This window comes from Molothrus ater, chromosome 17, assembly GCF_012460135.2.
Source record: "Molothrus ater isolate BHLD 08-10-18 breed brown headed cowbird chromosome 17, BPBGC_Mater_1.1, whole genome shotgun sequence".
Lineage (NCBI taxonomy): Eukaryota > Metazoa > Chordata > Aves > Passeriformes > Icteridae > Molothrus > Molothrus ater.
This window is the reverse complement of record NC_050494.2, coordinates 12,905,943-12,927,992: the sequence shown is the minus strand read 5'-3', so window position 1 is coordinate 12,927,992 and position 22,050 is coordinate 12,905,943. Positions and strand designations below refer to the sequence as shown.

Genomic DNA, 22,050 nt, shown 5'->3' with positions numbered 1-22,050 from the left:
TGAACTGCGACAAGTTGGTGCAGGAAGACCAAGGAAAATCCCACTTGACGCGGCGTTTTCTTACATTCAGTCGCCAAAAGGGCTTTTTTTGGGTTTTATTCTGCCCTCCTTTCATCTTGTGTTGTCTCAGATACTATCTCACGTGGGAAGCTTGTCTCTCTGCTAGGGGCAGAGCTGTCAGATGGACTTGGCTGAGGGGAGCTCCCCACACGCAGCGCCCGGGCACGGCTCAAGGGTCCCCATCCCCCTGGTTCCCTGTGCTGCTCCAAGTGCACAATGACAACCACGGAGAAAAACACAAGGAGCAGCACACCTGCAAAGGTAGGTCTGGGTTTTGGGGTAGGGAAGGGTTTGGTGTTGGAATTCAGTGGGGTTCTTGGTGATGTTGGAGTAGCAGTGATGAGATCCCTCCGGTTCTGGCTCTTCATGGCCAGAGAGACACTGAGGGGCTGGAGCTGTCCAGGGCAGGGAATGGAGCTGGAAGGGAATGGAGAATCCCTGAAGGAGCTGGGAAGGAATGGAGAATTCCTGAAGGAGCTGGGAAGGGAATGGAGAATTCCTGAGAGCTGGGAAGGGAATGGAGAATTCCTGAAGGAGCTGGGAAGGGAATGGAGAATCCTGAGGAGCTGGGAGGGAATGGAGAATCCCTGAGGGAGCTGGGAAGGGAATGGAGAATTCCTGAGGGAGCTGGGAGGGAATGGAGAATTCCTGAGGAGCTGGGAAGGGAATGGAGAATTCCTGAGGAGCTGGGAAGGGAATGGAGAATTCCTGAGGAGATGGGAAGGGAATGGAGAATTCCTGAAGGAGCTGGGCAGGGGACTGAGCCTGGAGCAAAGGAGGCTCAGGGGGAACCTTGTGGCTCTGCACAGCTCCTGCCAGGAGGGGACAGGTCCCAGGGAACAGGGACAGGAGCAGAGGGAGCGGCCTCAGGCTGGGCCAGGGCAGCTCAGGGTGGGCACAGCAGGAATTTCCCCATGGGAAGGGGCTCAGGAACTGGAACTGCCCAGGGAGGAGGTGTTTGGGGTGCCCATCCTGGAGGTGTCCCAGGAATTCCTGGAGGTGGCACTCAGAGGAGCTCTGGGCTGGGGACAAGGTGGGGATCAGGCACAGCTGGGACTCAGTGGTCTCAGAGGTCCCTGCCAAGCTCAGTTCTGTGGCTCTGTGAAGTGTTTGGGTTCCTCATCTTGGGGGGACAGAAGGCTCCTGTACCTGATGTCCCCTTGTGCTTTTCATGGTGACAAAACCACTGACTGGGAGAAACATCTTCTTGGTGAGGATAAAGCAGAATTGTGCTGGAAATAAGCACATTTGTGAAATTATAAAGATATAATGTCAAGGTTCCACCTCACTGCTGTGCTGCAGTGACATTAGAGAGACACAGATCCTTTCTCTGCCAGCCCTGGTGCCCTCTTGCATGACATAATTTCTTTATGTTACATGCAGACCAGAAAACATTTTGAAACACTCTCTGTTCCTATTTTGAAAGACAGGACCCAGTGTATAAGGTTTGTTACATTTATTTCTGTATCCACATTCCATCTAGATTAATTTTCTATAGATCAGAGGCCCTGCTGCAGCTGTAAGGGTTGGAGAATGCTGAAATCTTGATTCAAAGTCAATGCCTTGCTGTCCTGCGGTCTGCAAGTCCAATAAGTGTACTGGAATTGGGATTTTCATGGTGGATTATGATCTCAGTGTTTACTGTAAACAAACTGCCTCCTGGAAATTCAATACAAAAAGTAGTGGTGGGGAAAGCTTAGTAGGAGCTCAATGAGCCATTTTTTTTTACACTCCAAATTTTCCATCAAGGCTTGTAAAGATTAGGGGGCAGCTTCTCATATTGAGTCATCAGTAACTGAGGCAGGGTATTTTTAATCTCTGTATAGAAGAATTTTCTATTTCTACATATATTTCAGTTCTCTTGAGTGGATTGTCAATAATCAATGTAATGGTAGCAAACTGCCTGTTCTGCCATGATCATTTTAAACATGGCCAGAGCCCACCCAGCCGACTTCAGCTGAGTAATAAAACACCAAAATCATTTCTGCAACATCATCGATGAACTCTCTATAAGTCCCCTGCCACCCTGGCAGTACTGTTTATTGTAATACTTGAATTATATAAAAATACAAAGGGTTTTTTTTTCTACTCTCTGGACTCCTTGAAGTCTCAGCAGCCTTGCTGTGACAGGAAATGCTCTGCAATGATCCCTGTGCCCCAACTATTGCACCTGCAGGGGAAAGCCCCTGTGAGAGGAGCTCAGTGTCAGTTCAGCCAGGGCTGTTGTTTTGTTTGCTTGTTGTTGTTGTTGCGTATCCAGGGGCAGCACAGGAAGCCTTGCAGCCCTTGCTGCAACCTCAAACCCCTCTGAGCTCCTGCAGTGCCACAGCTTTGGCTGAGGGAAAATGGGAGAGTCTTTGCATGTGCTCCAAGTGGATTTGGAGTTTTTCTCCCCTAAAATGCCCCGTTCACATCTCCCCTCCTCACCCACAAACACGGGCGTGGGGGTGACAGAGAATCTGTGCCCAGGTGAGAGAGAGCTCCCCTGCCCAGCCCTGGCACCTGGGAGGAGCTGGAGCTGCTGGAGAGGGTCCAGAGGGGGCTCCAGGATGGGCAGAGGGATGGAGCAGAGCTGGGATTGTTCACCTGGACAGGAGAAGCTCTGGGGTGAGCTCAGTGCGGCCTGGAGGAGCCAAGAGCAAAGATGGAGAGAGAGGATTCCCAAGGGATGGAGGGACAGCACCCAGGGAATGGCTTCACACTGACACAGAACAGGTTTGGGTTGGGTATTAGGGAAAAATCCCTCCCTGTGATGGAGCCCCTGGCACAGGAATTCCCAGAGCAGCTGTGGCTGCCCCTGGATCCTGGCAGGGCCCAAGGCCAGGCTGGACACTGGGCTGGGAGCACCTGGGACAGGGGGAGGTGTCCCTGCCATGGCAGGGATTCCCTCTGGGGCTCACTCATGGGAACATTTCATTCTATCTGAAAGTACTTCTGTGGCCACAAGCTGTGGGTTTGTAACTGATACTACCCCATCATTTCAAATGCTGGAGCACCTGAAAAACTCCAGGGCATGAAGTGTCTGAAGGGGTCAAACTGCTGCTCCTGATGTTTAAAAAATAAAAAAGAAAGAAGAGAAAAACCACAAAGGCATTGAAATGGGCTGGTTTGTGCCAGGAACTCTTTCTCCTCTGGACAGCAGCTGGTTTGCTCCCAGCCCAGAGGTGTAGATTTGGTTGATGAAGCTTTTCAATTCAGCATTTTCTATTCAAGACATAAAAGTCTTTTCTAGCTACAGGATTGTGGCTTTGGGAGCCAGTGTCTAATTTAATCTTGAAGCTACTGTGGAAAGAGGAAGGAAGAGGCTTTTACCAGAGAAAAGCCAACGTGTACAAAGGCAAAACCAGTAAAAATTTGCCTACCCCCAAGATATCCTGAGTCCAAAGTGGTAAAACCCGTGCACCAGCACGACCAGGACTCAGCTGTTGCCAAGCAAATAGCAACCAGTAATAATTTTAAATAACATTATACCTTAATAATATTTAAGGATTTTTTAAACAATCCAAGAAACAAAACCCTTCAGCTGCAGATCATGTTTAGCTTTCCTCCTTGGGTTTTCTGCCTCTGCAGGGGGAGGTGGTTTTGCAGGGGATTTATAACCACAAAGGGGATCTGTTCAGTTTTCTAAAGACTGATTAGAAGTGTATCAAAACTCACACCACTTTGAAAATTTAAAAAAAACAATTAAAAAAAACTAAACAAACAAAAAGCCAAGCACAACAAACCAGAAGTAAAAAATGCTGCAGCAAAAATGCTTCCAAATGCAGCCCTTTTCCTGGTGCAGCCCTGCTGGCCCGGGTTTTGTGCTCAGAGCAGGGCAGGCCCTCCCTGCAGGGCAGTCTGTGTGTCCTGCACATCACCAGCTGCAGCCAGGGGCTCCCTGGGGACAATTCTGCCACGTAATGAGCTCCCCCCATTCCCAGAGCTGCTTTCCTGGGGCTCCCAGCGAGCAGGAGGCGGCAGAGGCTGAGCTTTCCCTCTCCAGGCTCCCAGCCAGAGCCTCCAGAGCTGCCTGAGCCACCGGCAGGGCTGGGGACATCCTCCTCCTCCTCCTCCTCCTCTTCCTCCTGCTGCTGCTGCTCAGATGATGGACTAACAGGGAAACACAGCACAATGAAGGTCAGTGTAAGTACTGGGCTCTTTTCTTTCTGCTGCAGTTGATTTAGTGACTTTCCTGATTCCATTTGTAGTGGACAGAGGGTAAAATCTGCATCTGGCGGGGTCTCTTTGCAATGTGTGTGTTCAGCTGATTTGCACATCACCAACAGAGCATGTGGTCTGAATTTTTTGAAATACAATCCAAATTAACAGTGTCTCAAGAGCACCAGTGTGGCAGGGGAGGGTGAGGGTTTGTTCTGTATACATTGAGTAATGACAAGTTTATTAGAAATGATCATGAGTGACTCAGACTGGTCACTTCCACATTCCCTTGGAAAGAAAAAACGAGGTTAAGAGTTGAGCAGTGTATTACCTCAAAAGAGATGATGGTTTTGCACTGACTCCTAGAAAATGGGTAATGGAAATGTCTCAAGAATTGAGGTCACTGTGTGATGAGGAAAATGCCAAGTAATTTCAGTCTGAACTCTGTGAGCCTGGGAAAGCCTTTGCACTCGAGGGTAAGGACTGGCCACATCCTGCAGAGCTGCTGTGGCTCTCATTTTTGGGAAATGCTCTTTTCTCCTGGCGTGGGGGGGATGAGTGATGGATCAAACCCATTTTGCAGTAGTTTGTGCCTGGTTTTGCCCAGCCCAGGCTGGGCTTTGTGCAGAGCAGGGCTGGGGCTGTGACAAGGGGTGGCTCAGCTGGGCAGGGCAGGGCTGGGCTGTCACCATGTGTCCCCTGCTAATGACAGCCAGGTCCAGAGCCCAGCTGCTGCCTGGACCTGGGGACTCACACCAGGGATTAGCCCAGCTGGAAACCCCTCTCTGCCCAGAGAAATGTGACAATTTCAGTGATACTCACTCAGAAACCATCCACTCCTCAGTTTATTCAATGCATTTCATCCATCTCAGAAACAGGAGCTTTGCAGGGCTGTGCAGGGGGCAGGGTCAGGACTGAAGATTTTGGGGGGTGAGGACAAGATTTTGGGGATGAGGACAAGATTTTGGGGGGTGAGGACAAGATTTTGGGGGATGAGGACAAGATTTTGGGGATGAGGACAAGATTTTGGGGGGTGAGGACAAGATTTGGGGGGTGAGGACAAGATTTTGGGGGGTGAGGACAAGATTTTGGGGATGAAGACAAGATTTAGGGGATGAGGACAAGATTTTGGGCATGAGAACAAGATTTTGGGGACTGCTCAGTGCAGCCAGAGCCCCAGGCAGCCGCAGCTGTGGGAGTTGTGCTGCTGCTGCTGCTTCTTGGTGGATCAGAAACCCCCACCCTGCCCTCAGCTCTCCACTGCTGCCACAGCAGGGGAAAAGGGCACAGCATGCAGGGACAGCCCCCTGGCACCTCCAGCAGCAGGAATTCCTGAAAATGCACAGTTTTCAATGAAAAATGTCAATTTGCTCCTGGTGAGCTTCCCTGATTCACAGGAGGGTGAGGACCCTGCTCTGGGGAGTGCCCAACTTGTACTCAGCAAGCACAGCTTCCTCTGTCTGTAAAGCCACATTTAGAAATAAATGTAGTCTGGTGAAATTAAGATATTAAAAGGTTAAAAAAAAATCAAAAAAACCCTAAAGTGATTGGGTGCATATGGGAAAAAGACAGGTTTGAGGACCCACACCCCAGGAATGTCCCACAGGGAGGAACAGTTTATTTTCCCTTGAGCCTGGGCATGAGAGCACTTCTGTACAAATGCTCTGAGTGGGGTGAAACCCTGGCTGCATTTTCCCCTGGTGGGGATTTTAACGCACAAAGGATTTGATTGACTTCATTTGTGGAGAAAAGAGAGTTTGGGGGAAATTAACAGAACTTGTAATTCCCACCTCTGCAGCAGTGCCCTGTGTGAAGCTGCAGGATTTGTAAGCTTGGGTTTTTTTAAGCGGTGCTTCTGTATTTGATCAAATTTAGAATTCAAAACCTGTGATCAGCACCTGCTTCCACCCCCACAAAATCAATTAAAGCAATAAAAGCAAGTCCTGATGTTTATTCCTCCTTGAAGCTCACACAAAACTTCTGTGTGAGCTGAACGATTATTTTCCAAAATACACAAACAAAACAAAGAAATGCAGAAGGACCTTCTGCAGGTCACAGGAAATGCTGCACATGCAGGTGGAGAATGATCTGAGCTTTTAAGGTAAATTTTCCTCTTTTTCTGTGGATGTTGATGTGGAATCTCTACAATTACCTGAGCAAAGTTTAAGTGACTCAGAGTGGTCTGGGGCTGAACAGGAATTCTCAGGGAAGGCTGTTCCCAGCTAAGGGATGATGGACAATGTTTATTTCTGCAGCTTTGCTGGGAGCTGAAGAGATTAACTGGAAGCTGCTCTGTAAACATGTCAGAGGTGTCTCTGATGTATGAGCAGAACTGTTTAGCAAACACAACCCTCTATCTCTTCCTCCTCAAATATTTTAAGTCCCACTTTCCTGCAGTAAAAGAGCTCACTCATATATTGATGTGCAACATGAGAAAAATTTCTCTCAGTCCACGAAACCTCCCAGGATTAAACTGTATCTTTATTTACATGGTCTCAGTAGGGGTTTTTAGGAAGCAAATTGAAGATAATAAATGAAAAATTATCTTTTTTATCTGAAATGCTGTGAAATAGTGCAGTACTCCTTCACATGAAATAATGCAGGGCAGCAAATTGAGATTTCCAAATACAAACTGAGTGGGATGGGGACATAGAGAAATTATTTTGTGAGGCTTGTGGGCAAGATGCTGAAATTATCACGTGCTGTACATCACTGTGTCCACTTGGATTTTTCTAGCAATGTTTGTATATATTTAATAATGATGGTTTTTTTCTGTTGCATGAAGATCAGGCTTGAGATAGGAGAGGCATCAGGAGATTTTAGTAACAGTGGGATGTTTCATCCTTAGCATAAATATCTATTGTGTACACAGAGCACAGATGTCACTCTGAGGGTATAAAATTTTACATTATAGAGCTGGGCACTGATCAGCTTTACTGCCCTTAATTACAATTTCTCCATTAATAAACATGAGGGAGCAGCTTTCATCCCTATGACTCCCAGGGGCTGCCAGGGCTTTGCAGGGGGAGCAGGGCTGGGTAAGGATCTGCAAACAACAAAGATGTGACAAGTCCAGTTTGGAGGGGAATTACTCTGCCCACATCTGAGCCACGCTCCCATAAAGGAGATGCACTTGCAGCTAGATGGGAACTTGTGGAGTGGGGCTGTTCCAGGGACCCTGCACTGTCAGTGCCTCCAGGGTGGGACCCCCCTGCTCTGCCCTGGGCTGGCTGTGGGCTCTGGGGGTCCCAGTGCCTCGGCAGGGGCTGCAGGGGACACGTTCTGGTCTTTTCAGGGTCTGTGCTTTGTCAGCAGCTTGTTTAAACCCACTCAGGGAGAGCAGAGCCCCAGCACTGCCTCACAAGGTGCTTTTTGTGGGGCTTTTAGGATGTTCTTTGTCTTAGGAGAGGTTTTACAAGGCTGCTGATGGGGATGAGGCAGCAAGCAAAGAAGGAAAATCACTTGGACCTCACCTTTTTTGCTTTAGTGCTTTTTACATGTTGGATATTTAAGGCCACAACACACAAAGCACCAGAGAACACTGCCCAGCCAGAGCTGTGCTGGATATCAGGGAAAATGCAGGGAAAATCCCCCAGTGCCCCCAGCTCAGCCCCTGCTCACTGAGCACCTGGGGGCTCAGGGGCTGGGAATGCAGCCCCTGTTGAGAGGCAGGGCAGGGATCACAGGAGAGGAGGGCGATGCCCCCCACACCTCGGGGAGCTGCGGGACGGGCAGGGCTGGGCTCTGCCTCACGGCCCTGCAGATACCCCGAGCATGGCCCTGCAGGCACGGGGGGAGCGAGCACTCACCCCCTGGGCTCCTGCTGGGCTGCTGACATGCCCTGCACCTTCCTGAGATGCCCTGCACCTTCCTGACATGCCCTGCACCTTGCTGACATGCTCTGCACTTTCCTGACATGCCCTGCACCTTCCTGACATGCTCTGCACCTTGCTGACATAGTCTGCACCTTGCTGACATGCTCTGCACTTTCCTGACATGCTCTGCACCTTCCTGACATGCCCTGCACCTTGCTGACATGCTCTGCACTTTCCTGACATGCTCTGCACTTTCCTGACATGCTCTGCACCTTTCTGACATGCTCTGTACCTTCCTGACATGCTGTGCACCTTCCTGACATGCTCTGCACCTTCCTGACATGCTCTGTACCTTCCTGACATGCCCTGCACCTTCCTGACATACTCTGCACCTTGCTGACATAGTCTGCACTTTCCTGACATGCTCTGCACTTTCCTGACATGCTCTGCACCTTGCTGACATGCCCTGCACTTTCCTGACATGCCCTGCACCTTGCTGACATGCTCTGCACTTTCCTGACATGCTCTGCACTTTCCTGACATGCTCTGTACCTTGCTGACATGCTCTGCACTTTCCTGACATGCTCTGTACCTTGCTGACATGCTCTGCACCTTGCTGACATGCTCTGCACCTTGCTGACGTGCTCTGCACCTTGCTGACATACTGAAATACGACAGGGGATGGCAAAGATGTACTCTCCAGCTCCACAGTATTGAGGGTTTCTCCTGAAACTTGGAATTTAATTAAGCCCTGCCTTAGCTGGAAAACGTTTGGGGTTTGTTTTTTGTGGTTTTTTCTTTCTTTCTTTTTTTAATATTTTTTTTAAGAGCTCCACTGACCCTGCTTGTGTGAGGTTTGACAATCCCTCAGTTCAGTCATGTTCTACAGACTGCAGTTTTGGGCTTGTCTCCATCACCTCTCAAGTCAAAGTCTTCATTTTTCCCTCCCATCTCTCTGGATGGGATATGAGATGATCCATGAACAGATCTGTTTTCTAGCTAGGTCAGCTCCCCCAGAGTGCCCTCTGATTGAATTGATTCATTAATAATCTCCTGCTTGGCTTGATTTGGGATGATTCTAGAGGTTCCTGGGTTTGTGTTGATCGCAGATGTGAGCTCCAGAAATGCAAAATCTGAGCCACAGTGTTCTGCCTCAGCCTGGCCTCGGGCTGGGGCTGCTGGCCCTGGGATATTTGCACATTTTTATTGGTCAAACTCAAGGAATGTGTGCTGTGCCTCGAGCAGGGACCCCTCTGATGGAAAGGTTTGGGTCTCTGGGTATAAAATTAGGCTCAGCAGCATCTTGAAGGTGCTGTTTCCACAGGAAAAGGGAAATGTCAATATTTAGATGCCTTTTAAAACCACAGTGTGAACCAAAGCTTCCTCTCAGCTGTGTGGGTGCACAAAGGAAGGGCAGCCTTGCTGGGTGTGCCCAGCCAGGCTCAGATCCCTTCTCCCATTTCCTGTGAGTGCCTGGATAAGGCTCTTCATGTGGAAAAGGGGCAGAGTTTCTCTGCCCACCCTCCTGGGGCTGAAGAAGAGGGTCTCTGTTGCTCAGAAGTGTGTCTGTGCAGCACCCAGCCCAAGGAGCCAGCAGTGTTGATGGATCACCAGAAAAGTTGGCTGTTCTCCTTTTTCTGCCAGTGTGGAGCCCAGGCCTGGTCCAGGGGGGATTCCCGACTCCAACATTTGGCATTGTCCCAGTCCAAAGTGGGCTCCCATGTTCCAGGCAAAGGCCAGGCTGGACCAGGAGGCCAAGGGGGCTGCTGTCCCCCCTGGCAGCTGCCCTGTCCCACAAAAAGCCATTGTTCATGAAATGCCTGCAGCCAACAGCGGGCCCTTGTCGCCAGCTGAGCTGACAAATTTGAGTTCTTGTGCTGCAGCTTCAGGCCAGCTGCTGCCCCACAGCAAATGCTCTGCACAAAAATACAAGGCATCACGTTTCCTATTTGGGTGCTATCTCCCTGGACATTACTTGCACTTTCTGATAAGAAATTCATGCTGAGGCACAGCCAGTGTTCCCACTGACAGGGGAGCACACAGTCCATTTTAAAGCTAAAAGCAAAATCTATCTTGTACTGAAAAAAAACTAAAAATGGCACCCACAGCTTTCTCTACCCTTTGCAAAACTGCCTCGGGTGACTAAAGCTACCTGCTGGCTCTGGCTGCCCCATCCCTGGAAGGCTGGACAGGGCTTGGAGCAACCTGGGACAGAGGAAGGTGTCCCTGCCCATGGCAGGGGTGGGATGAGATGATATTTAAGGTCCCCTCCCACCCCAAGCATGCCATGACTCTGTGATCTTGTAATGAGTAATTATGAGATGAAGAATTCACAGAATGACAATGGGAAAGCCAGCTATTTTTTATATAGAGATCACGGAATAGATCCCTGTTTTTTATACAGGGATCACAGAATAGATCCCATTTTCCTGCCTTACTGCAACAACCAAGTGCCACATTTAACTGTGATGGCAAAGATGTGCTCTCCAGCTCCACAGTATTGAGGGCTGTCCTGAAGTTGGAATTTAATTAAGCCCTGCCTTAGCTGGAGAACCTTTCGGGTTTGTTTTTTTGGGTTTTATTTCCTTTCTAATCTCTTCTTTCTAAGAGCTCCACTGACCCTGCCTGATGATTTTCCAGTTCAGTGCTGGAGAGAGGCTGTTCAATGAGAAGAGGGGTGGGTGAATCAAACAGAGATCCAGGTGGGGAAAGGATCCCAGCAGGGTGGGAACACCAGGCTGGAAGTGAGGAGCCTGGCATGGCTGTGACAACGTGACAAAAAGTGACAAAGCGACAAAGCGACACTGTGGGTGTGCTTGTGTCCCCAGCACAGCCTGGCCAAGGCTCTCTACGACAACAAGGCGGAGTGCTCGGACGAGCTGGCGTTCCGCAGAGGGGACATCGTGACGGTGCTGGAGCAGCACGTGGCAGGCAGCCAGGGCTGGTGGCACTGCTCCCTGCACGGCCACCATGGCCTGGCCCCCGCCAACCGCCTGCAGCTCCTGCCGCCCTCCGCGGAGCTGCCGGCCGCGCACGGCATCTACCAGGTGCCCTCCGCGCCCCCCGTGCCCTCCGTGCCCACGGCCACGGCGCCCTCGGCCACCTACGAGAAGATGGAGGGCTGGGTTCAGCCCCAGCTCGTGTACCAGGTGCCAGCCCTGGCGGCGCAGCTGCTCAGCGAGAGGACCAAGCGCTCCACGCACCAGGTGAGCTCTGAAAACCCAGATGTTGGTGTTAAAACAGTGGCTGGGAGCAGGGAAATAAGGAAGCTGGGATTTTCAGTGGAGTTTGCAGCAGAGGAATGATGGTGTTTAGGAAACTCCCATCAATTCATAGCATGGGGTAAGAAATGCTGCTCAGCGAGAGGACCAAGCGCTCCATGCACCAGGTGAGCTCTGAAAACCCAGATGTTGGTGTTAAAACAGTGGCTGGGAGCAGGGAAATAAGGAAGCCTGGGATTTTCAGTGCAATTTGCAACAGAGGAATGATGGTTTTTAGGAAATTCCCATCAGTTTATAGCATGGGGTGAGAAATGCTGCTCAGTGAGAGGACCAAGCGCTCCATGCACCAGGTGAGCTCCCAAAACCCAGATGTTGGTGTTAAAACAGTGGCTGGGAGGGGGGAAATAAGGAAGCCTGAGATTGCCCATGCAATTTGCAGCATAAGAATGATGTTTTTTAGGAAATTCCCATCAATTTATAGCATGGGGTGAGAAATGCTGCTCAGTGAGAGGACCAAGCGCTCCACACATGCTCTAAAAAACCCAGATGTTGTTGTTAAAACAATGGCTGGGAGCAGGGAAATAAGGAAGCCTGAGATTTTCAGTGGAGTTTGCAGCAGAAGAATGGATGGTGTTTAGGAAATTCCCATCAGTTTATAGCATGGGGTGAGAATTGCTGCTCTGGGTGACAGATGAGAGTCTCCACATTCTGTGCTCCCTCACTTTTCTGACAGTCTAAAACAGCTGTAAAACAGGGCAGGAAGTAAAGAATATACCATTTGTTTGGGAGAATCTATAAATTATTTACAAAGTTAAAATAACAAGACACAGAACTTTCTCCAGCAGCCATCCAGAGCCCTCTGGGCACATGTGGAGTCTGCATCCATCTGCACAGGAACATGATTCATAATTTTTAAAAGATCACCCTTTGGTGTGTGCTTGCTGGGTTTGGTCTGGGTTTTAGTGTCTCCAGCAGCTCAGAATGCTGCTGCCTGTCCCTTGGGCTGTCCCTAGGCTTGCACCAAGCAGCAGCCCTTGCCAGACACACAGAAGGACGCAAAGTTTTGTGCCCTCAACCAATTTCTCTCCCAACCCGTTTTTGCTGCTGCTGAGATATTGACCAAGGTGTACAGGAGGGGAGTTGCCACCAGTTCCCCCAGTTATAGAGGAGAACAAACTGGTTTTCCAGGGTTTCATTACAGCTCCCTGGCCTGGCTCTTCTTTCTCCCAGTATGACTTTCAAACATACATGGAACATGCAATTTTATTACATCTCACTGGTTTTTAACATCAAGACCTTGTGCTTTCTTCAGGAAAAAAATGAGTGGGGAATGTTTCATAATGAAAGGGAAATAGAGCAGGTGGGGACAGAGTTCAAGTGTGAGGTTTTGTTCAGTTCTGTGAGCTCTCCAGCATTGGGTGGCTCGTTATTCTGTGTATGTAAATCACATTTGAAATTCTAATTGAGCAAGGAAAAGGAAGAAAATTCAGCTCTATAGTGATTTAGGCTGATTTAATGGTGGTTTGATTTATGGGGCTCATTCAGCCACCTTGCCTCCTGCTGTGTGGAAGGCCAGTCATGGAAACCTCCTTGCTGCTTCCTGCTGGGTGCCAGAAAACAACAAACTCAGGGCATCCCTGGGGACCAGAAGCTCCTTTTCAGCTCTGCAGCTGCAGTGCACAACCATAACTCAAACTCAAACTGAGTACAGCTACAAGAGACTCTTCTGCACTTGCTGTCATTGATTTCCCCACATTCCTGACCCAAAAGAGACATTGGCAAACTGTATCAGAAACTGGCATGCATTTTCCATGTTGTGCCAGCAAATCAGGTGGAAAGTGTCATCTATTCATTATGTGGATGAATGGTCTGCCAGAGCAGCTCCTTGGCTCTCCCTGCCTCATTTCATGAATTTATCCACCTAGTCTGAGAATGAAAAAGAATGAAGAATGAAAAAGGACCGTCCCAGCCTCTGATGGTTATCCAGAAGCTGAGAGTGGGGCTGCCTGTGGCACAGTGTCCCAGCTGTCCCCACACCAGCTGCACCCTGGTGGTCACAAGCTGTCCCCAAGGCAGGGGAGCTCAGGGAGCACAGAACAATCCAGACCATCCCACAGAGATCCTGTGGCACAGCTGGCAAAGCTCCTGCCATACTCAGCTGTCCTCTGAGCAGCTGGGAAAAGCCACTGTGAGTCTTTGAGGGAGCTGATTGAAGCAGTGAAACGAGAATAAATCCCTCAGAGCTGGGGTGTTTTCACCCCACAGAGAAACCTCCTTCCTTCTGGTTCTATTGCCACTTCCAAAAGTGCCAACATGTGATACCCAGTGAGTTTCCTTTCTGCTGGATTCTCAGATTTGTCCATCTGGAAGCAGACCTGGCCTAAGGATGGCTTTTACCTTTTGCCCTTTCACTCAGGGAAGCTGTGCCTGTGTTTGCAAGGAGATGTTCCTATCTGTGCCTTCCTTCTGGCACAGGTTGCCCAGGATTCCCCATCCCTGGACGAGTCCCAGGCCACATTGGAGGGGGTTTGGAGCAGCCTGGCACAGTGGAAGATGCTCCTGCCCTCTGCAGAGGGTGGCAGAAATGGTCTTTTAGATCCCTCCCAACCCAAACCATTTTGTGGCTCTGTGATTCTCTGTCACAGCACTCAGGGGATTTCTCTTCACTCCTCATTCCCCGCTCCCACATGAGAGCTGAACCAGGCACAGTGAAGCTGCACTCTATTCCTCTACCATATTTCCCCTACATTTAGCTGCTGCAGGATTTGCACGATGGGAATCACTCCCTCCAGTTTAAAACCAGTTTAAAATTTAAAATTTCCTGTAATATCTCACCCCAGCAGTGTTTCTGGAGGTCAGTGCTTTGCAAGGGCCCATTTATAAATTAGCTGAGGGCAGCCAGGCTGAAGGCAGGCTGGATGAACAAAATTCCATCTTTTGGTGGTTGATTGTAAAAAAGAAAAGTCCTAACCCAGCATTCATATTTTGTGACATTAATTGTCCCACAGATCTGGTCATGGCTGCTCAAATTATGTTTTAATCAAACAGAAGAATCTGACTGCAAAGATGCAATTCCCTGTTTATTAAGCTGGACAGGACATCAAGGTTTAATCCTTCCAAATGAGTCATTTGTTCATAACTACAGAATAATGCTCAGCCTGCACTTTGCTGCTGCTCTGACATTAAATTGGCTTGACCCAATGACTGTGGGCTTGGAGAAGTCGAAATTTCCCCACTTCCTTTTTTAAGTGGTTCTGCTTTTGGGCAGTTTAAAGGTTTAAGTGATAACTGCAGCTGGATTTTCTCCAAATCTTTTCTGCCCTGTGGTTAGTAAGGCAGATTGTCTTTGTGCCAGGTCAGATCTTATCTAAAATGTACCAGAACTGCTGGTAAAGGAGAATTATTTGAGAATAAACATGCTGTTGCCTGTGAGGTCAGTTCCTGTCTCTCACTTTCAGTGAAGAGCTGAAGGTTTTTATCACTTAAGAATGATTACGCCAACAGTGGATTTTCCAGCTGAATGACTTTTCAAAGCTTCCTGCTGATGCAGTTTTATTATTATTATTATTATTATTATTATTATTATTATTATTATTATTATTACTATTACTATTACTATTACTATTTTTTTCTCCCCTCCAAGCACCTGTTTACCCTGCCCAGAGCCTGCAGGGCTTCAGCCCCCAACATCAGGGGTGAGGTGTACGATGTCCCCTCCTTGCAGCACCGCGGGTCCCCGCTGCCACAGGTGAGTCCTGTCCCTCCCTCCCCGCAGCTGCCACCCTGCAGCACCTCAGAGCACATCTGCAGGTCACTTCTACTGTCACCCTGTTTGCTTTTTGTCAAATTGGGTGGAAAATCATCTATTTTTAGCTCAAAAGCTCAGTTCTCCTGAGTTTCTTAGACATTTAGAGCAACGTGTCCCAAATCTGGTGCGTTTCTAAGAAACACTTCAATTTTTTCTGTCAGTAAGGTATTTCTCCATGGATTCAGAGGCTGAGAGGTTGGCACTGATACAGAAAATTCAGTAAGACATCAGTAGTGTCACCCTCTCTGCCTTGGAATTATAATAGAAAAAGAAATAGAAAAAATGGAAGTGTACTAGAAGTGCACCAGATTTAAGACACGTTGCTCTAAATTTCTAAGAAACTCAGGAGAACTGAGGTTTTGAGCTAAAAACAGATGATTTTCCTCCCAATTTTACAGAAAGCAAATAGGGTGACAGTAGAATTGACCTGTCACCCACTCTGCCTCGGAATCCATGAGGAAATGTGGTGGTGTCATTTGGTGGGGGTGATTCGGGGGTGTTTAGAGAAGAGTCACAAGCCCACGTCCACAAGAAATTAAATGTCACCCCACCACCCTCCTCCTGGGAAAAACACACCCTGGATTTGGTCACATCACTGTGACGTGTCCTGTTACACAATCCTGTCCCTGGTGCTGTCCCACTCCCCTGGGCTCACTGAATGTCCCCTGATTTTTTAAGATTTTCTAAGCCTTCTGATGGTTACATTCTTGTAACAAACTTCCTCACACACTTTATGTAAATAACTTATTGTTTTGCTTTCTTTTATGGAGGAGGAGAAATCTGATAGACTGTTGGTTTGTCCAGTGTCATTGGAGAGGTGGCACTGTCACCCTCCAGTCCACTGTCCCTTTTGGAGATCTGTAAATGTTAGAGTCAGAAAATAAAAAGCCCCTTTTTTACCTTGGAAAGGGCAGCAAGTCTGTGTTGTGTTGTGTTGTGTCCTACAGTGGCAGTCACATTTCCTGCACCTCTGAGGGTGGGACAGGCGCCAGCCCCCAGCCTGTCCTGTCACCTCGCACACCGAGGTGTGAGTGGCACTGGCACACATCAGGGGCCTCCCCACTCCCTGCTGCTCCTGGCAGGGCAGGCCTGAGCCCAGTCCATCAATATCCACAGATTTCCTGGGTGATCCCTGCTCAGACCCAACCTACTCATGTATGGCCCAAAGCCTTTGATCCCACTCAAGGCCCCCGTGGGCTCTAAAAAGGATCAAAATAAACCTTTCTTTTTCCTTTTGAGCAGAGTGGTGCCACTCCCCCCAGCACAAGGAAGGTCTCCATGCTGGGCAGATCCACTGAGAGCTTCCAGGCAGAGCAGAAGCAGCTTTACAACATCCCATCCAAGGCAGAAAAAGGAGGAGCTGGCAGCCAGGCCTCACCAGCAGGCAATGTAAGTCAGGCTTGGTGGGCACACAATAATCTGTCACTCCTGGCTTGGAGCAGGGACAGGTCTCCCATCTCTTCCCCACTGTTTCTTACACAACAAATGGTCCTGAACGCCCCTTTCCCGGCTTAGACTCCAGCTGTGCACACATATATCTGTATCAAGCAAAAATTAAATTTATTGAAGGTGTTTGAGTAGAGTCAGTGGTGTCTGTTGGTGATTCATTGTTTGAAAGGGTGTGCATGTGAGTGGGGAAAAATCAAGTGTCTACAGATTTCACTGGCTGGGGACTCTGCTGTGGGATCTAATCACCTGTGCTCCAAATATTTTACCTTTTATACATGCAGCTTGTGCATGGTAGAAAATAAAAGATACAGGCAGCCTTTCCGTGGTGCCATTCCATCGACATCAGTGGAGCTGCACACATTTGTGTGCTCTGAGAATTCAGTTCTGCCTTCTCATTCTTGTTTAAAAAGATGGTTTATGAACCCTCTGTGCTCTGTTGCAGTTATATGATGTCCCTCCCAAAAGAGAGCTTGATGACTCAGAAACGAAACCTCAGAAGAAGTGCTGGGGCCATTACAACACCTTGCCAAACCCTCGGAAGTCCGAATGGATTTACGACATTCCAGTATCGCCTGAAAACTCCGGCTTCAAACCCGCCCCTCCTGGGCAGCCTGTGGAGAAGCAGGTGCTGTATGACATTCCCCCAGCCAGGTACAAGGCTCCAGCTGAAGCCAAGGCTGGGAATCCCCAGCTGTACGACATCCCACCGGCACAGCGGAAACTAACGCTTCCAGAAATCCCCCTGTACGACGTTCCGCCCTCGCGGGACCTGCTCCTCCCGCCACAGAACGGCAGCTCTGGGCTGCCCCCGAGGCTCCTGGCTGCCAAGGCTGAGAGTCAGATCTCTGAGGAGAATGTTTATGATATTCCCAAAGGTTTGCCCAGTGCTGGGCACTCCAAGAGAGAGAAGGAAAACAACAGTGACCAAGCACATGGTGCTTCTCCACAGCTCTCCATGGATGCCAAGTCAGAGAATGACAGTTTGTGTGTCTCTAGTGTGGACAGCAGAAGCAGCACTCTGTCCTCATCCTCCAGCTCCTCTGCTGAGTCATCTTCTAGGCTGTCACCATCACCAGAGCCTGTCCAAGAAATCAAACTGGAGCTGGAAGCAGCCATCGAGACCCTGACCCGGCTGCAGCACGGCGTGTCCAGCTCCATCGCCAGTTTAATGATCTTTGTGAGCAGCAAGTGGAGATTGCAGGAGCACCTGGAGAAAAGCCTGGAGGAGATCCACAGAGCAGTGGACCACATAAAGGTGTCACTGGGAGAGTTCCTGGCCTTTGCTCAAGCCCTGAAGGGAAACGCCTCCAACCTCACGGATAACAACCTGCAGGCCAGAATTAAAAAACAGCTGGAAATCCTCATGAACTCCTACAAAATATTGACAGAAACAAGGGAAGCTCTCAACAGCTGCAGCTGGTCCCTGGAGGCTTTGGTGCTCAGGAAGCCCCAGAACAACCCTGACGACCTGGATCGCTTCGTTATGGTGGCCAGGACAATTCCAGACGATATCAAGAGGTTTGTGTCCATCATCATCGCCAACGGGAAACTGCTCTTCAGGAAGAGCGAGAAGGAGCAAGAAAAGAAGCAACCAAAAGTGAACCCAGAATGCAAAATGGCAAAACAAATCCCAGTGCCAAGAAGAGTAGAAATTGAGTCACTCCAGAGAAATGCTCCTGAGAAACCCAGCCAAAGCCAGGTCCCTGTGCAGAAACCAGAAGAAAACTGCAGCGAGGATTGTGATTATGTCCAGTTGCAGGTCAGTGACACTGAGGTTTCCTCTCTGAACTCCTCACCCTTGGCAGATGTTAGGCTGTTAACTATCAGCACTATTTTACTTTGCACTGCCACACTCAGTTTGCACTACATCCCACTTTCCAGACTTTACATAGATCCAGGATTTTGTGGCAGTGCTGGATGGCACGTGTACAATGAGCAGTAATTTTAATCAACAGAGAAAATCAAACATTTTTATCATTCTTGCCAGCTTGAATTCATTTGGGAAGTAGGTTTCATTGGAAGTTAGCAAAACCTTACTTCTCTTTTTTCTCTTCCTGCCACTACATTGTGTTTGGCACGACAAGAGATGTTCCTTCCTAACTTGGATAGAAATCCAATTTGCATAGAAATGAAACTCTGTGAATTATCACATTTATTTGTTGGAATAATTCTGGATGATTGTAAGAATCTCCTTAGAATCACTAAAGTATCTACTAAGAATATCTCCCTTAGTTTCCCAAAGAAATGCTGATTGTCCTTAAAATTTAGGGAATGTTACATTGAAATGTTTTGTTGATGTTGGTTTCAGTCTCAGATCTTGCAGGATCATTTTTAGGAGGAGAAAACCTACAGCTCCTTCTAATAAATCCCCCATTTCTATTTGCAACATGAAGGCTGCAGAACAAGTAGTTGTTTCCCCATGAAATCAGAGAAAACCACATTTATATTTAAATACTTTATGTAGTTGTTTCAACTTTGCTTTCATTTTAATTTGTAACAGGCACAGAAAGTCATTTCATGTAAAGAAGTAGCAAAGAAGAGTACAGAGTCAAACCCAAAGGTATTTCTAACTTTGAAAATATTATTTATAAGGGCTTTTAGTCCCTGATTTCTGTGCTTGATAAAACTCAGAGTAATTTGCATTCAGACACACATCTCTATACATAGAGACCTATTTGCTTCTCAGAGATCATTTTCCCAGAATTACTGCTGAAAACCTGTGAAGAACACTTATTTTCCTCAATCAAACAACTCCAGTTTAGAGTCATACAGTTTATTTTATTGCCTTTCAGTATCATTTGAGAAAAGGCTGTGAGAATCAGTATTTCAAAGTATCTTATCATGCACTGGCACAAAACTGACTCTTGTTTCGTGCATTTTAATCATTCATAATCCCAATTAAGTCCATTAAAGATCAATGTTTTGTATTATTTGAAAGCTTCAAGGACAGAGTGTGTAAAGGATTGATATTCAGCTGCAGCACTTTGTCTGCTATCCAATATTAAAACTGCATTTAAAAAGCAATCAGGAGAATTTCCAACACTTTATGGAAAGAGAAATTACTGTAAAGGCTCCAGGGTGTGGCGATTTGGAGACCACAACAATTCAGGGTAGAGCAACCAAAGAAACAACCAGCGTGTGACACCAGGCTGAATCTATTTCTGTTTTAACCTTTCCTCCAGGTCTTGCCATGTGCAAAAAAGACTGAAAATGCCAGCAGGCAGGAGCCTGCCAGGAAAATCCCCCTCCCTGAGCACTGCAGGCTGTGCTTCGCCGCCCTGCACAAGGCCCTGGGTGTGTTCAGCGCCAGCCTCAGCAGCCAGCAGCCCCCCGAAATCTTCATCTCCCACAGCAAACTCATCATCATGGTGGGCCAGAAGCTGGTGGATTCCCTGTGCCAGGAGAGCCAGGAGAGGGAGGCCCGGAGCGACATCCTGCACAGCAGCAGCCGCTTCTGCAGCCTGCTCAAGAACCTGGCCCTGGCCACCAAAAGCGCTGCCCTCAAATTCCCCAACGCCGAGGCCAGCAGGGAGCTGCGGGAGCAGGCGGAGCAGCTGGCCCAGTACACCCAGCAGTTCCGGGCCATGATGGACTGAGGGGCCAGGGCAGCTCCTGGGCACTGGGTCACACCCTGAGCTTCCACCCTTCAGGGACTCCCTGGGTGCTGCTTCTGGAGAGGATCCCCTCACTCAGAATTCCCACCAGCAACTCCCTGGGTGCTGGTTCTGGTGCAGATCCCCACTCTGAACTCCCACCAGGAATTCCCTGGTAGCAGGTGAAGATCCCCTCATGCAGAATTCCCACAAGGAATTGCCTGCTAGCAGTTGAAGATCCCCCCAGTCGGAATTCCCACCAGGAATTCACTGTGTGCCAGTGCAGGTGAATATCCCCACTAAGAATTCCCTCCAAGAATTCCCTGGTAGCAAGTGAACATCCCCCCACTCAGAATTCCCACCAGGAATACCCTGGTTCAGGTGCAGATCCCCTCACTCAGAACTTCCACCAGAAACTCCTTGGGTGCACTGGGTAGCAGGTGAAGATCCCCTCATGCAGAATTCCCACCAGGAATTGCCTGGTAGCAGTTGAAGATCCCCACACTCAGGATTCCCACCAGGAGCTCCCTGGGTTGCCCATGCAGGTGAAGATCTCCCCATTCAGAACTCCCACTCGGAATTCCCTGGGTGCTGGTTCAGGTGAAGATCCCCTCATGCAGAATTCCCACCAGGAATTGCCTGGTAGCAGTTGAAGATCCCCACCCACACTCAGGATTCCCATCAGGAATTCCCTGGGTGCCAGTGCAGTTGAAGGTCCCCACAGCAGCTGATGCAGAATTAAATCTGCACTTTATTCTCCACCCTTCACATCCTGCCTGGAAATGTCATTGTCACAGTGGCTGGGTGGGAATGTTTGCTGTGTATTGGAGCAAAAGTTGTTGATTATTGGACTGATTTTTTTTTTTGTTCTCTATGTATGTCTGATAAATGTATTTTCCTTTTTAATTGTTTTTTCTACTCTTGTAAAGTCTGTCTTTAAATGTAGCTGCACAATGTTCTGTAACTTATCCCAATATCGATTGTTTCCTGAGGACTTTACTCAAAGGTTTTAATTACAGGGTTGTTTTGTTTTTTTTTTTTTTAAACAGCTGCAAAGCTACTTTTTGGTTTTAACAAATGCAACATGGTACAAAATCTGGTGAATAGGAAATGAACCAGGCTGGTACCTGAGCACAGAGGGAAACTTTGGGAGAAGTCCTGACTCTGATAAATCCACAGGGAGACACGACCCTCTGTCACAGCCCGGAGCTCTCAGAGCACTTATCAAGCTGAGAAAAACCCATTTATTTCTAAATAAATAGTCACTGAAGGTGCAGAGGCTTTGGGCAGCTGGACAGGAGATGTTGTTCCCTGCTGGGGAAGCTCTCAGCGCTCCAGCCCAGCCCTCAGAGCCTCGGCCTGCACAGCTTTTTTAATCTATCCCCCAATTTTCTGGACATGAACATTTCTGGGTGTGACAGAGACACTGCGGCCTCTCACGGCTACACCCGCGCTAATTGTAGTTCTAATTAATTTATTTTATGGCTGCAAGGCCTGGCCTTTGCTGGGTGTCCACACTCACAAGGGACAATCACGGTGTGAGCAGCCCCGGGGACCCGCTGCCCCCTCAGCATCGTTCTCCTTGTCACCCCCGTGTTTTCGGGGTGATTTATCGCCGACATGGGTCACTATCATCGCGACATCCCACTCAGAGCAGCGCTCGCATCCCACAGGGAATTCCTGTGGATTAAACTCCCTCCGGTACCGCAATGACAGCGCTGAGGGCGGGACGCGCCTCGTCAGCGCCCCCGCCAGCCCGCACCGCCCCGGGAGCGCCTGGTTTGGCCGGAAATCCTCCCAAAATGGGTGTCCCGGGGGATTTCCTCATAAAAATAAAGGATAAACCTAAGGGAAAGGGGCGGGACTAGCGCTGGGAACATCCCCTCCCCCCCCGCGCTGAGTTGGTACGTTCCGCGCGCCCCCGGTCCCGGCGCGATGGGCTCGCCCGCCCCGCCCCGCCCAGG

At 48.9% G+C, this 22,050-nt stretch overlaps 1 protein-coding gene across 3 annotated transcripts; it reads left to right on the top strand.

Moving 5' to 3' along the window:
• Positions 1-249: 249 nt before the first annotated feature.
• On the top strand, positions 250-20,916 carry CASS4 (Cas scaffold protein family member 4). Of its 3 annotated transcripts, none has more exons than XM_036395712.1 (7): positions 250-321; positions 10,844-11,221; positions 14,880-14,984; positions 16,287-16,433; positions 16,936-18,252; positions 18,994-19,053; positions 19,676-20,916. In XM_036395712.1, exons 1-7 carry the CDS (start codon positions 277-279, stop codon positions 20,087-20,089), a joined length of 2,466 nt encoding a protein of 821 aa, XP_036251605.1. In that variant the 5' UTR covers positions 250-276; the 3' UTR covers positions 20,090-20,916. The 3 variants fall into 3 exon arrangements, with proteins under 3 accessions (XP_036251605.1, XP_054372634.1, XP_054372635.1); XM_054516659.1 differs by lacking the exon at positions 250-321 and adding an exon at positions 4,174-4,185; XM_054516660.1 differs by lacking the exons at positions 250-321; positions 18,994-19,053 and adding an exon at positions 4,174-4,185.
• Positions 20,917-22,050: the final 1,134 nt, after the last annotated feature.

Bases quoted from the DNA above. Each gene is read 5' to 3' on its own strand.
- CASS4 (XM_036395712.1), top strand. From the start codon at position 277: ATGACAACCACGGAGAAAAACACAAGGAGCAGCACACCTGCAAAG. The intron at 322-10,843 runs GTAGGTCTGGGT...TTGTGTCCCCAG, and splicing joins GGAGCAGCACACCTGCAAAG to CACAGCCTGGCCAAGGCTCT. The intron at 14,985-16,286 runs GTGAGTCCTGTC...CCTTTTGAGCAG, and splicing joins GCGGGTCCCCGCTGCCACAG to AGTGGTGCCACTCCCCCCAG.